This window comes from Narcine bancroftii, chromosome 12 (genome assembly GCF_036971445.1).
Source record: "Narcine bancroftii isolate sNarBan1 chromosome 12, sNarBan1.hap1, whole genome shotgun sequence".
NCBI lineage: Eukaryota > Metazoa > Chordata > Chondrichthyes > Torpediniformes > Narcinidae > Narcine > Narcine bancroftii.
Window position 1 is genome coordinate 70,251,012 of NC_091480.1, and position 15,283 is coordinate 70,266,294.

The 15,283-nt window shown below is 44.0% G+C and overlaps 1 protein-coding gene across 1 annotated transcript in view; it reads left to right on the forward strand.

The window, feature by feature from the left end:
* The window catches only part of rapgefl1 (Rap guanine nucleotide exchange factor (GEF)-like 1), a 125,430-nt gene that overhangs the window by 76,139 nt on the left and 34,008 nt on the right, over positions 1-15,283 (forward strand). The window contains exons 7-10 of the mRNA XM_069906771.1: positions 2,170-2,206; positions 7,639-7,717; positions 12,183-12,356; positions 13,662-13,759. Of these exons, the coding sequence (XP_069762872.1) occupies positions 2,170-2,206; positions 7,639-7,717; positions 12,183-12,356; positions 13,662-13,759 (388 nt within the window). The remainder of the gene's footprint in view (positions 1-2,169; positions 2,207-7,638; positions 7,718-12,182; positions 12,357-13,661; positions 13,760-15,283) is intronic.

Consider the following 15,283-nt stretch of genomic DNA (forward strand, 5'->3'; position numbering starts at 1 on the left):
GCGCTGTAATAGTGTTGCGCTAACCACTGCGCTAACCGTGCCACCCATTCTATAACTTCAATCAGCAAGCTGCCATGTACAGATGGTTATAGTTCTCATGTCAATACGGTAATGTTCCTCTTTCGATGTGCCTCTCCTGAAGAAGATGCACTCACTGTTCTTGGAGATGCTCATCGCCTGCCCATCGTATCCCCCTTATAGTCTTGCTTGATCAGTGTCTGACCCCTTGTCATGAAATCGGTCAGATGCATAGAGGGTATGAGTTAGGGCAAAAATCTTCCATGTCTGTGATGAAGGACACAGTCACATATTAATTCCCACTGAGATGTAATCACAAATTTCCAAGTTCCAATAATGAGTGTTGAGCCTCATTGATATGTGTCCAGTGCCTTCTCTTTGAACTCGCTTATCATTTGGAAATGGCTGATAAAAGACTGTTCAATTTCCATTTGTGATGAGGAGGCAGGGATTGAGGATGCCCATGCCACTGGTACACTGCAGTCTGGGCAAGAGAGGCAGAAGGTAATTGAAATCTAAAATCAAAATTAATGACATATTCATAGAACTCATGGAATATTTATGTCAAAGAAAACCATTTGACCCATAAATCTGTGTTGGTTTATCAGATGCAAGGTCACAACACTGAAAGAGACCTTTCAGCCCAACTTGTCCGACTATTTTTTGCTAGACCAATTTCTTGCATTTGGCCCATACCCTCTAAACCAGGGATGGCCAAACTTTTAATTTTTAATTTAGACATACAGCATGGTGTGACAGATTATATTATATTTTATATTGTACATATATATGTTTTAAAGGAGATAAATTGTGGTTTTTTTTCAGTGTAGGTCACAAATATACATAAACACTTCACAACACAGATCTCATTTAAAATGCCAGAGCTCTGCTCAAGTCAGACAGTCCAGGCTCCCAGTGCCTTTGTAAAGAAATTGGAAACTGCTATGCTGAAGGACTTCACAAGCAGGTGTTAATTGGACATGCTGTTGAGTAATGGATTATTGTTTTGGAAAGCAACAGATGAATGAACCAGAGGATTGGATCCGGTGCCGCAGTGTGTCTGAATGCAGTTTGCTGTTCTATGAGGGTCATGTGGTTTTCTTACAGAGAGAGAGAATTTAGTTTTACAGTCAGCAGGAGCAGCTGGGACTGGAACATGACAAGTTGGCAAGCTTGTGGAAAAACCCCATTTTGAAGACGGGTTGTGAGTTCTTAGTTCAGCCTGGTCAAAGCCCTTGTGGTTCATACAAGAGGAGATGGCTGGCTGTATAATGTTTCACCTGAGATAAGGGAAACAGAAAAGGAACTCTGTGGTGACCTGAAAGAAAGAGGTTGTCATCTGGAAAACCCTGATGGGGCAAGTTTCTTCAGCAAGAGACAGAAGTGGCTGATCAGAAGGAATCAGTTGTGGGTGTCCAACAAACAACAAATCTCTCTCTCTGAAAACTGACAAGAACCTTCCTGAGGAGTAACCATTTACCTTTCAAGCACCAAAGCCTGGTGAAATTCATAAATGTTAAATTCTGTGCACAGTATAAAAATTGCCTGATACCGGTGAACTTGGAGGAGTGAAAAGTGAGATTGGACTGTGAATCAAAGAACTTTTCTGAACTTACACACATTACATAAATGTGTGCTTAGAATTAGAAGGGGGTTAAGTTAAGTTAATAGTAATAGAGTTTGACCTTGTATTCATGTTTAAAGATAATTAAAAGCAACTTTTGTTTAAGTAACCATTTGTCTTGGTGAATTTCTATTGCTGCTGGGTTTTGGGGTCCTTTGGGTCTATAGCAATAGTAACAAGCCATTTCGGGCAACACGGACTCATGGGCCGAAATGTCCTGTTACTGTGCTGGATGTCTAAATTAAAAATTAAAAGGTTGGCCACCCCTATCTCAACCTTTCCTATCACTTATGTGGTGTTTCAAAACGTTATAGTTTCTGACATGGCCCTGTCTATGTTCACTGCACAAAAAATAAATTAGCCTTGACATGGTGGAAGTGATAAACTTCATTATCACAATGGAGTGTTAGCAGCCTTGCGTGGGTGTTCACTAAGTGTTTACGTTATCTTCTCTAATGTGCATTGTGCCTTTACTTATAATATGATGTAGGTCCAATGTTAACACCATTTATTTATCTCTCTTGAAGGCCTCCTGAGGACTGCAGCTGTTTGAGAAAGAAACAGGTAAATCTTCCTCTTGCTTTATAAAATACCGTCAACACTGAAACAGAATAAACTAATAACAGATTGAAGAGATACTTGGGATTGTGCGGAAATCTATATACAATGGAGGAAACATATCACCACATTCATCCCTCCTTTTAGAACAGAACCACACCCCCCTCCCCCCCCACCAGACTTGGAACAGAAAAAACCTACCAAGACCAAAGATTCAGCCTCACCAGTGACCTCCTCTGTCTACGGAACCTGCAGGGAGCAGGGGTAGGAGTAGTCTGCTGTTCCGCCAGCCGAGTGTCTAGAGTCAGGGTAACCGTTGGACTAGACAGACATGATACTGTCTGTGTTGGGGCGATGTTGGTCACAGAAGTGAAGGGAGGCGGGATCAGTGCCCTGATGGGAGCTGGTCCCGTTGGAACGAGGTCTGCGGGGGGTGGTATCCCAGGCGAGTCTGCCCCTAACAGTGAGTTCCATTGCAGGGTAGTGTGAAACTGGTGGTTCCAGGCTCTCCGGCATGCGCCAGATCCCGGATGGGTACAGTGTCCTCATGGCTGTCAGGGTATCTCACAAAGGCATACTGAGGATTTGCATGAATGAGGTGCACCTCTTTGATCAATGGTTCAGTCTTATGGCCCCTCACATGTCTCCTGAGCAGGACTGGACCTGGTGTCACCAACCACGCGGGAATCAAGGAACCATTCACCGATTTCCTAGAGAAGGCAAACATTCGGTGGTGTTCGTGATGGTACAAAGGAGCGAGCGGATGTCATGCAATGCCTCTGGCACGACATCCTGCCAACGCGACACTGGCAGATCTCTGGACTTCAGGGCCAGGAGCACAGCCTTCCAAACGGTGGGATTATCCCGTTCCACCTGTCCATTACCTCTGGGGTTAAAACTGGTGGTCCTACTGGTGGCTATGCCTCTGGCGAGAAAGTACTGCCGCAGCTCCTCACTCATAAACAAGGAACCCTGATCACTGTGGATGTAATCGGGGTACCCGCACAAAGTGAAGATACTGCGTAGTGCCTTAATTACTGTGGCCGAGGGCCTATCTGGACAGGGGATGGCAAAAGGGAACTGGGAGTATTCATCAATGACGTTCAGGAAATAAATATTCCTGTTTGACGAGGGAAGGGGGCCCTTGAAACTGACACTCAGTCGTTCAAATAGGCAAATGTCCTTAATGAGGTGTGCCTTGTCAGGTCCGTAGAACTGCGGCTTGCATTCTGCACAGACCCGACAGCATCTGGTTACGGACCTGACATCCTCGATGGCGTATGGGAGGTTCCGATTTTTGATAAAGTCAAACAGTCTCGTAACTCAGGGGTGGCAGAGGGAATTGTGTAGGGCTTAGAGACGGTCGAGATGTGCGCTGGCGCACGTCCCCCGGGATAGGGCATCAGGCGGATTATTGAGTTTACCTGGCCGGTACAAGATATCATAATTATAGGTGGAGAGCTCATTTCTCCACCTGAGGATCTTGTCATTCTTGATTTTACTCCACTGCTTCATGTTAAACGTGAAGGCGATGGCCCATTGGTCCGTCAGCAGGGTAAATTGTTTCCCGACCAAGTAGTGGTGCCAGTGGCGCACTGCCTCAACAATTGCCTGCGCCTCCTTCTCGACCGAGGAGTACCATGTCTCGGGGCCGTGGAGGGTATGGGAAAATAAGGTTACATTGCTCTCCACCTGAAAAGGGATGGATTTGTCCACGATATGCATCATGGCCTTAGCAATGTCCTCTCGGATCTGATGCAAAGCAGCCTAGGCCTCCGCCAATAATGGGAACATTGTGGACCTAATGAGGGGGTGGGCCTTATCGACGTAGTTGGGCACCCATTGTGTATAGTTGGAGAACAGCCCCAGGCACCTCTTCAGTGCTTTCAGGGTGTTCGGGACTGGGAGTTCCATTAGCGGCCGCATGCGGTCGGGGTCCGGGGCAATGAAACCATGTGCCACGATGAATCCTAGGAGAGCTAGGTGATTGATATTAAAGACACACTTGTCTTTATTGTATGTAAGATTGAGAGACCTTGCAGTCCGCAGAAATTTAGCTAGGTTAGCGTCGTGGTCCTGCTGATCATGGCCGGGCCGCAGATGGTGACATTATCGAGGTAGGGGAAGGTCACTGCCAGATTGTGCTCCTCCACCATCCTGTCCATCACCCTCTGGAACGCGGAGACACCGTTGGTGACACCAAAGGGAACCCGGAGAAGATGAAAAAGTTTCCCATCGGCCTCAAAATCAGTATAAATTCGGTCACTGGGGCAGAGGAGAAGCTGGTGATAGGCCAACTTAAGGTCAATGGTCGAGAATACACGATATTGCGCAACCTTGTTGACTATATCGGCTATCCGGGGAAGGGGGTAAGTGTCCAACTGGGTGAAGCAATTGATAGTTTGACTTGCTCCCACCCCTGACCACCAGAACCTGGGCTCTCCAGGAGCTGGTACTCAGAGTGATGATCCCCTCCGCCAGGAGCCACTGAACCTCAGCCCAGATAAACGGCATGTTCTCGGCGCTGTAGTGCCTGCTTTTGGTAGCGATGGGTCGGCAATCCGGGGTGAGGTTCGCGAATAGCGATGGAGGGATACTCGAAGGGTGGTGAGGCCACATGCCAGATCTGAGGGTGGGGGGAGGGGGATCACGAGTTGTAGGTTGCTCACTGTGAGTGGTGGCTGGGGGCCTCCGAACGCCATCATCATGCTCTTGAACTGGCTTTGAAAGTCCAAGTCCAAGAGGATCCGCGCGCACAGTTGAAGCATAACAAGTAGTGAGAAATTATCGTAACGCTCATCCTCCACCATCAGAGATGCAACACAATACCCCATCGATATCAGATTGGTGGTCTTTGGCTGCCAGCGATATCGAGCCACTCATCGGCCAGACTGGGAGCGAGAGTCTGCGGGCAACGTCTGGGTGAATAAAACTCTCCGTGCTGCCGCTGTCAAATAGGCAGATTATTTTATGTCCATTCACCTCGATCTGCATCATTGAGTGGGCGATCAGATGAGGCTGGTCTGATTCAGCACTACAGATGCCAGGATCGGTGCATCGTCTTCCTCGTCGGCGTGGAGGCCCGATGCACAAGATGGCAGCCTCCATGTTGACCACGTGGTCATGGCTGCCAAGGTCGAGGAAGAAGGCAGAAGTGGCGTCGGCAGAGCGGGCTGCGCCTGCGCAGACCATGCAGAAGGTAGGGGCTGTAGCGGGTAAGATGGCACCCCTCTCTGCATGCACACGGTCTGTATCGGAACTAGAGGCGGGATCCATCCATCGGCCATACACACCGCGCTGCTTCAGGTGGAGGTCTTAGCTTGACGTACCCGCAGATAGTGTCCCCTCTTTCCGCAGCCTAAGCAACTTGCACCCCTCGCGGGACAAAGTCGTCATGGGTGTTTCGCCTGCCCACAGAAAAAGCAATTTGTGAATTCAGTCACTACCGCTGGTGTCGTCGGGTCACCCGTCCCCGATGCCATCTCCCAAGATGGCGATATTTTTGGCTCACAAATGGAGGGCCCACTTTTGCCCGTGATCGATTCTGCGTTGCGCTGGGCCGACTCTAGAGTTCTGATTAACTGTATTGGCTTGATTCAATGGCAACTGGTCTTCTTCAAGGAGATGCTGCCGAATGTAATCGGACCTCAATCCCAACACGCAGGTATCCCAGACTAGGTCTTCGACACTCTGGGCCACCGGTACAGGAGCCGTTGAAGAAATTACCAAACCAGCTTATCCACTGCTCATCGGTTCAGACGGTTCTGGGAGTTGGGGGTCCACATCCAGTCAATCAGGGTGCAGCAGTTTCTCCATTACTGGAGAGATAATTTCTGTGTATTAAATTGTAGGGTACTACCAGTCACCACGGAGAAGCTGAGGAAAAGATAGGCTTTAATACACAGAAGAACCTTGCTGGCGTGGATCCCAGGATAGGAATGGCGGCAAGGGAAAGGTGGCTCGACCTTTATGTCCCAGGACCACGGGGGAGGAGTCATAGGGTTTGAGTCATCCGTGGGCGGGCCAGCTCCAATATATACAACCGACAATGATAACTATATACAATGGAGGAAACATATCACCACGTTGGGAAAGTGCAGCCATGAGGAATGATTACATAAGCTAGGGATATCTAAGGAACAGAAAAGGTTGAGTGAAGTGTATAAAATTATAAAGAGTCTGGCTAGAGTAAGTACAGATATACCCTGCTTTACAAAGGTAGAGTATTCCTGAGAAATAGTTTGTAAACTGAAAATTCGTAAAGCGAAGACCCATTGACTACTACTGGGGGCAATTTTTGTAAAATAAAAAACCCATTATAAACCCATTATAATTTCTTCACAAAAGTGAACACGGGTTTCTTTGCATAACCAAATTTTCGTAAAGCAAATTTTCATAAAGTGGGGTTCTATTTTTTTTGGCAGAGAGGTCAAAAAGCAGCTTAAGTAATTGGTAGAAAGCAGAGTGGGGACATGAAGAAATACCATATCACTGCGTGAAAGGTTGGATAGTCTCACTGAATTTAGAACTTCTGGATGTGTTTACAAGAGCCATATCTGCAGCATCACAGAACTGGTGCCAGAATGTGGGATTAGGTTGAGTTTTTTTTGACCACAAGAAAGTCATTTGGCTGAATGGTCTCCTGTATCAGATAATGTTTACAATTTGTGGGCTTTGGCGGCCTGGGCATGAAATAAATCGTGAGAGAGCAAATACACTTTCAAGGTTCAGACAGATTTTTTTGTTTCGCTGTGAGCTCTGTATCATGGGAAGCACAGGCCTTTCTTGACAAAGTGTTTGATAAGTTATTTCAAATGGAACTGGCACCATTAGCTTAGTGGTTAGCACAAAGCAGTTACAGAGCCAGGTTAAAATCTGGCGCTGTGTGTAAGGAGTTTATACGTTCTCTCCATGTCTATGTGAGATTCCTCTCGTTGCTTCGGTTTCCTTCCACCCTTCAAAATATATTGGGTTGTAAGTTAATTGGGTGTAATTATGCAGCACGGGCTCATGGGCCAGAAAGGCCTGTTACCATGCTGTATGTTTAATTTTAAATTTAATCTGAAACAATGTACAGAATTTAAAATGTGACCATTTGGTCTTGGGCATTAGAATTTCTCCAAGTTACCTATCGTAAAGTCAGTGGAAATAGCAGAGAGGGAACAGGAAATTGAGAAAAATCCCAGTTGGAATTCTGTCCATTGGTTGAGAATGTTTTATTATTTTAATGATATACCACAGTAGTAGGCCCTTCCTGCCTCCAAATTAACCAACCAATCCCATACGATTTGTAGAGTGGGAGGAAACCAGAGCACCTAGAGAAAACCCACAGAGGTGACGAGGAGAACATACACACTCCTTGCACACAGCGCTGGATTCAAACCCTGGTTGCGATAACTACCACCCATTTTAATGCTCTGCCATTCTTTCGCTTACAGGTTAAGCCTTTGTTTCGCCATTTTAGTCGCACTGATATCTGCCTGCAGCAGAGGGAACCCCTTCGTGGTACGGATGAAAGTAAGTGTCAATCATTCTTCCTTGCTGCTGTTGTACCTGAATTGAACTGGGCTTATTTCTACCCATGTGGGACAGAAGCCCAGTAGACATCTCTGAAGCTACCCATGCTGAGTCCATGTTACATGTCACTGAAGAGCATCACGATGGACAGGTTCTCAAGAAGGACTGAGTTAGCTAGTGAGTCAGATCTGTGAAAAGAGTGGGTGTGCCATCAGGCTAATGTCTGAGGAGGTGTAGGTGATGATTCAACATCATTATCAGAATGAGTGTTTCTTAACTGTTCACCATGCATTCAATCCAGAGCAGTGGATCTGAAATACTCAATTAATGGCAGAATAATTTTGTACAACAGCAGGGTTACGTCATCATAAGAAGACCCGCTAAATTTTTCCAGCTGTTCATTGTATAAACATACAACCATATAGCAATTACAGCACGGAAACAGGCCATCATGGCCCTCTTGTCCGTGCCGAGACACTTAGACTCTCCCACTGCATTCTGCCCATAGCCCTCCATACCTTTTACATCCATACACCTAACCAAAGTTTTCTTAAAAGATAATATTGTACCTGCCTCCACCACCTCATTCCACACAGATCCCGCTCTCTGAGTAAAGAAGCTTCCCCTTGTGTTACCCCTAAACTTTTGCCCCCAACTCTCAGTTCATGTCCTTTTGTTTGAATCTCCCCTCTCCTCAATGGAAAAAGTCTATCCACATCTACTCTATCTATCCCCCTCAACATTTTGAAGACCTCTATCAAATCCTCCCTCAACCTTCAACACTCCAAGGAACACACCTGACTTGTTTAACCTTTCTCTATAACGTAGGTGCTGAGACCCAAGTCTCGTTCTGGTGAATCTTTTCTGTTCTCTCTATTTTGTTCACATCCTTCCTATAATTTGGTGACCAGAACTGAACACAAGATTCCAAATTTGGCCTCACCAATGCCTTGTACAATTTTAACATTACCTCCCAACTCTTATGCTCTGATTTATAAAGGCCAGAATTCCAAAGGCCTTCTTCACTACCCCATCCACCTGAGATTCCACCTTCAGGGAACTGTGGACTATTATTTCCTAGATCTCTCTGTCCAATTGCATTCTTTAATGCCCTACCATTCACCATGTATGTCCTATTTTGATTAGTCTGACCAAAATGTAGCACCTCACACTTGTCAGCATTAAACGCCATTTGCCAACTTTCAGCCCACTCTTTTAACTTGCCCAAATCTCTCTGCAAGATTTAAAAACCTTCCTCACTATCCACAATGGCACCTATCTTGGTATCATCTGCATACTTACTAATCCAATTTACCACTCCATCATCTAGATCATTAATGTACATTACAAACAACAATGGGCCCAGTACAGATCCTTGAGGCACACCACTAGCCACTGGCCTCCAACCCGACAAACAGTTATCCACCATCACTCTCTGGCATCTCCTATCCAGCCACTGTTGAATCCATTTTACTACTTCCATTTTCACTCGTAACGAATGAACCTTCCTAACTAACCTTCCACGTGGGACATTGTCAAAGCCCTTACTGAAGTCCATATAGACAACATCCACTGCCTTACCCTCATCAATTTTCCCAGTAACTTCTTCAAAGAATTCAATAAGATTTGTCAAACATGACCTTCAATGCACAAATCCATGTTGACTGTTCCTAATCATACCATGTCTACCCAGATAATTATATATACCATCTCTAAGAATGCTTTCTACTAGTTTGCCCACCACTGGCGTCAAACTTAGAAGCCTATAAATGCTTGGTTTACTCCTTGAACCCTTTTTATACAATGGAACAACTTGCACAATCCTCCAATTCTCTGGCACCATCCCCGTCGCTAATGACATTTTAAATATTTCTGTCAGAGCCCCTACTATTTCTACACTGACTTCCCTCAAAGTTCAAGGGAATATCCTGTCAGGACCCGAAGATGCCCATCTTTATATTTCTTAAGAGCTCTAGAACTTCCTCCTCTTCAATTATCACAGTTTCCATAACTTTCCTACTTGTTTCCCTTACCTTACACAATTCAATATCTTTCTCCTTAGTAAATACTGAAGAAAAGAAGTAGTTCAAAATCTCCCCCATGTCTTTTGGTTCCACACACAGCTGACCACTCTAATTCTCTGATCACTGTACAGCAATGAGGTGTTTTAGTTTTAGTACCTGCTGTTACAATGTGTGAAACATTGCAAGCATGTTGCACACAGCAAAATCCTCCAACGATTAAATAATTTACCAAATAAACTATTTCAGTTGATGGTTTAAATATAAATATTGGCCAGAGTATCAGCCAGTCTTCTCTGGTTCAAGTACATCAGTGGAATATTTTACATCAGTCTTGAAAAGCAAATGAGGACATTGTTTTTCTCATGTAATTAATGAACAACTTATGTAAGTGGTTCCCCAATATTTGCTAAAGGAAGGAAAGAGAAGATGGGAGCAAAAGACCAATAGACCCGAGCCTGATATCAGTCATTGAGAAGATGCTGGAATCTATCACAAAACTGCTCATAGGGCACCTAGAAAAAAAAGGCCCTAGAAAAATAAAAGCCCTACTGAGTTCCTCCATCAAAGGGCAGCACGGTTGGCGAAGTGGTTAGTACAATGCCTGTACAGCTCCAGCGATCGGGATGGACCTGGGTTCAAATTCCGCGCTGTCTGTAAGGAGTTTGTAGGTTCTACCCATGTCTGCTTGGGTTTACCCTGGGGGGCTTCAGTTTCTTCCCACCATTCAAAACGTACTGGGGGTGTAGGTTAATAGGGTGTAAATTGGGCAGCACGGACTCGGAGGGCTGAAATGGCCTGTTACTACGTTGTATGTCGAAATGTAATTGGAGATAAAATTAGAGCTGTCAGGGGTTATACCGGCATGGATTGAGGACTGATGAATGTTATAATTGGGTCATTTTGACTGGCAGAAATAAAATCAAACTGTGACATAGTTTTAAACAGTGTGAGATTTAAGAGTGTTATTTCTTACCAACCTATGCTGCAATAACATTTAGCCATATAACCACTTACAGCACAGAACAGGCCAGTTTGGCCCTACTAGTCCATGCCGTAACAAATCCTCGTGTTAAAACCTAACATTGCTTTAATTGTAGTATCTTAGCTGTAATTTCAAGCATTTCCAAGCCCCTGTAAATACAAATATTTCATATGTTATGCAATGTTTTACACACTCATATTTCCTGCCTTATATTTATCTCTAATGATCTGTCAATATCCTTTCAAAGGCCTCTGCATCTCCTTCACAGCTCACTCCCGTTTGTTCAAGATAAAACCTGAAAGAACAACCAAGCACACCACAGCCTCGCAAGACATAGAGTAAAAGTAGGAGAGAAAACAGTGCTGTTTTCCTCTTTTTTGCCCCAACCAACTCCCAGCAGGTCAAACAGCGTACTTTATATGGCAAAGGTACATAACCAATGTTTCGGGCTTGAGCCCTTCATCAACGTATGAACACAAAGTAGGCAGGCGCCTGAGGAAAATAAAAGTAGGAGGAACAGTTATGTGTTACTGAACTCTTAAATGTCCCCATCATGGAGCCGTGACCATGGATAGGAGCCAATTCATAGACATTAATTGGGAATATTCAACTCCAGCACCAGTGAATCATTTTGCTGGCAAACTGGACACTATTCTCGAAGTGTAAGCACATTCTGTATAATCTCAATTTGGAGTTTAAAGAAATATGCGCCAGAATTCCAGAAATGAGTGTGAATTTATAAATTAAAACAAATTGAGTACCGTATATTTCAGCGGATAAGACAACTCTCAAAGCACCCAAAAACACCCCCACAAAAAGGGCCAGATACAAAAACAGTGACCTGAAAATTTACTCAAAATGCCAATTGATTGGTTCCATAACCCACCCAGATCCCATCCTATTTCAAATTTTTAAGATACCGGTATATAAGAATTGTAAAATAAAAAAAACCCATATCACACACATTTAAAATCCTTGAAAATCACTAGCTTCATCATCTGAGGCAAAGATGTCAGTGAGCACATCCGGAGTCTCACTGTTTACACGTCATCATATGGGTCCCAGTCTGAATCTGGTGACTCGGCTTCTGCTTCGTGATCAGTGTCCCACAATAAATCATTCTCCGTATCATCCATTGCACTAGAGACTTTAAATTTAAAACTTTTTTCATAGTTTCTTTGTTTTGCTAACAATTTGATAAAAAATATTTTGGGGGGTCATCTTATACCACCTATATGAGCTAAAACCATGAAATTCAGATTGAAATTGGGTCTCGTCTTATCTGAAGGTCACCTCATCCACCAAAATATATGGTATTCCCAAAAGCCAAGAGCAGTTTTCTGAAAGCAGTGTCTCTGGTGTGTCTGGTTCAGTTCAGGACTGTTTCTGATTTGCGATGATGCCAGTTTCTCCTGTTTTACATTCTCTTCCTCTTTTTGCCCCAACCAACTCCCAACAGTTTTCTGTCGTATTTATGCAACTGATCATTCCTATGTGACCATCAAGAGTAGGTTATCCGCCTCAGTGGAGGAGATTGTGCTGTCAGTAGCTGAGAAACTTCAGCACTGTGAGGAAGAGGTGAAAGAGCCTGCACACAAAAACCTGCTGCTAGTCGCCATAAGATCATCGGGAGGTAAGACCCAGTTGTGCACAACATTTCAAGCTCTCTCTCCTTGGCACTCAACATACTCACTCAGGATAGAGTCAACCAAATCTTTGGAAAAAGAGAGCAGGGACAACTCAGTCATTGAGAAGATAATGTGATAGAATTTTAGATATTAAAGGAGATACATAAGACATAGGAAATAGGCTATTCAGCCCTTCAAGTCTGCCCCAGGGTGTCAGTTTAATGCCGGAAAGTAGCACTAAGGTAAAAGATTGGTCATAATCTCAATGTAGGACAGATTAGGCGCAAAAGGCTGAATGGCGTCTGCTAGCTCCTGTTTATGTTCCTCAATCTGGCACGAGCAAATTACCAGAATCTTTTATTATCTCTGTAAGAAGAGGGGAGAAATGATCTTCCATGAATATTGCTGAGAAAACAAATGGGGAGTCTCATCGCTAAATCTAAAACTGGCACTTGTGACAGCATGATCCTTCCTCAGGAATGGCCAAGGTCTTTGTCTCTGGACTGGGTCTTGTACTCACAACTGCTGATTCGAAGACAAGAGTGCTTGAAGTTTTGTAAGATAGAAAGTGGTGGATTGAAAAATTGCAATATTTTGAGGTCCATGAATAAATAAATCTTGATTGCAATTCAGGGAAATGGAAAATATATTTACTGAATTAAGGGCAGAAATTAGGCTGTACTGACTAGCACAGCAGAGTTAGTGCTGCTACTACACTGCTCTAGAGACCTGCCCTCTGGTTACATCCTCATGGATTATGCACATTCTCCCTCTGATCACTGGGTTCCCCTCCCCTAAGATGCTCTGGTTTCCTCCCAGGTACCAACCCCTTGCTGCTGGGTTAATTGACTACTATAAATTCCTCATAACAGTTAAGTGACAAGGGGATCTGTTGGGTTTGCTCACTTGGAGCCAACACGGACTGATTGGTCTCTTTCTGTGTAAGTGGGTAAACAACACCAAAAGAAATGATGAGCCACAAGAGCCTCACATTGTCATTGTTTTAAAATTGTCTGAAACTTGCAGAAAAAAAGGGACAGAATTCAGGAGGCAGACTGCAAGTGCAGCCGAGGGACCAGCATGTTTTATCAGATAAAATGGGAACTAAATTTCAGGTAGAGGTTGAAATTAAAACAGGCAATGGTTGATAGATCAGAGATTTGAAAGGTGTCTGTAATGTCTTCATTACTGAGACTAAAGTACAGCTGGTAACAATCTCTGAAGCAATTCTATGTCCTACTGTCTCCTGCTTGAGTAACGCTGTGTTAGTTCTTCTAATCTAAAGCTCAGGCTGTGTTTTCATTATTCAGAAAAAACAATGTTTCGGTTGGATGAAGATTCCGTATTTACGACCTTGGGTGTCAACACTCATCTATTTGCCTGCACCAAGGAGTCTGTGGAGTCGCTGGTGAGGCAGACATTTGCTTGTCACATATCCATTCTTCTCCATTGCCTCCCCCTTCCCAATCTTTGTTACCTCCATCTCTGCAACTCTTCTAAATCATTCTGGTTTGGGGGTCCCTGATTTCATTTCTCCAGCATGCTTTCAGCCAAGCTCTGGAATTCCCTCCTTAACCTTCTCCCCTCCTTTAGGATGCTCCACATCACATTTTTATACCCTAGTTTTCATTATCTCTAATATCTCCATAAATTCCATATCTATTTTAATTGCTAATGCTTCTCTGAAGAGATCTTTACTATGGTTAGGATGTTCCTGAAGAATATGAGTCAGTGCTGATGTTGGAGGAGGAGGTGAGTTAGGTTTGTAGGACAAGGTGTGTAAGGGTTTTTTTTTAACTGGAACTGGAAAAGAACAGTCTATTTCCAGCAAAAATGTTGAAAAAGAATTGGTTATTTTCAGCATCAATGTTGAAAGTTACCTTAGCCTCCTTTCAGTTGTCAACAAGATTGGATTGATCATAAGTGATTGGGGTCTTGTCACATGAACAATATGAAAACTTTAGTTTCATATTTCAGATTTATTGTCAGAGTACACACACATGACATCACATACATCCCTGCGGGCCAGGCAGAATTAGTGCAAATAAAAAAACTGCACTTGGCTTCCAATGCACGAATGTCTGAAAGATTTCTGTGCTTTGAGCATTTTTTTATCACTGCCTACAAGATTGCTCAGAGGTAATGTGGATCCCAGCAGAAAGAAAGAAGCCACATCCCTGCAGTTATCCCATTATTGACAAGACCAAGAGAGGACAGATCCTGAAATTTGGAACAGAAAACAGAGCACTCAAAGAACTCAGAGGGTCGAGCAGCAAGGGTGGAGAAGACTCAAGACACTACATCAGGACGCAGATTATTTATCTTTCGTGGGGCCCCTTTAGAACAGATGTCATCACAGGTGTTATGAAGATACAGGTTGCCATCCATCATTTAGGGGAGGCCTTTTGGGGTAATGCTGAGAATCCTGAATCCCTCTTTGTTGTCCTCCTGAGTCACCAAACCCACATTTGAGAAGCAGTGTTCCCACTTTTCCAGCTCGAGGCATGGAATGAACTGCACGTGAACATTGCACTTTAAGAGGTCCAGCCACTAGATCACACAGCATGGGTTCGTCTGCAGTGGTAGATGCTCTGTGGGTGAAATTACAAATTATACTACTTATCGAAAGCTTCTGAAATATGTTTACTTACTTGATGAGGAAACTTTCAGCAAGGTCTTTCTATTCCCCAGCCCCAGATTTAATTATTATAAAAAGACATTAATCACTTCATCATCTACTGCTCTCGTTGTTTTATTGATCCCCAATTTCAGTTTCCAAGGACAATGATGTGAAATAATCCTGCAGACTTATGGCTGCCTAGAACAATCACTGCATCTTGTGTGTCAGTACTACTTGTTGCTACTTGCTCGTCCAACAAGCAGTTTCTTAATAGCTGAAGAAATAAGCAATCATGCAAAAATGACATTGTAT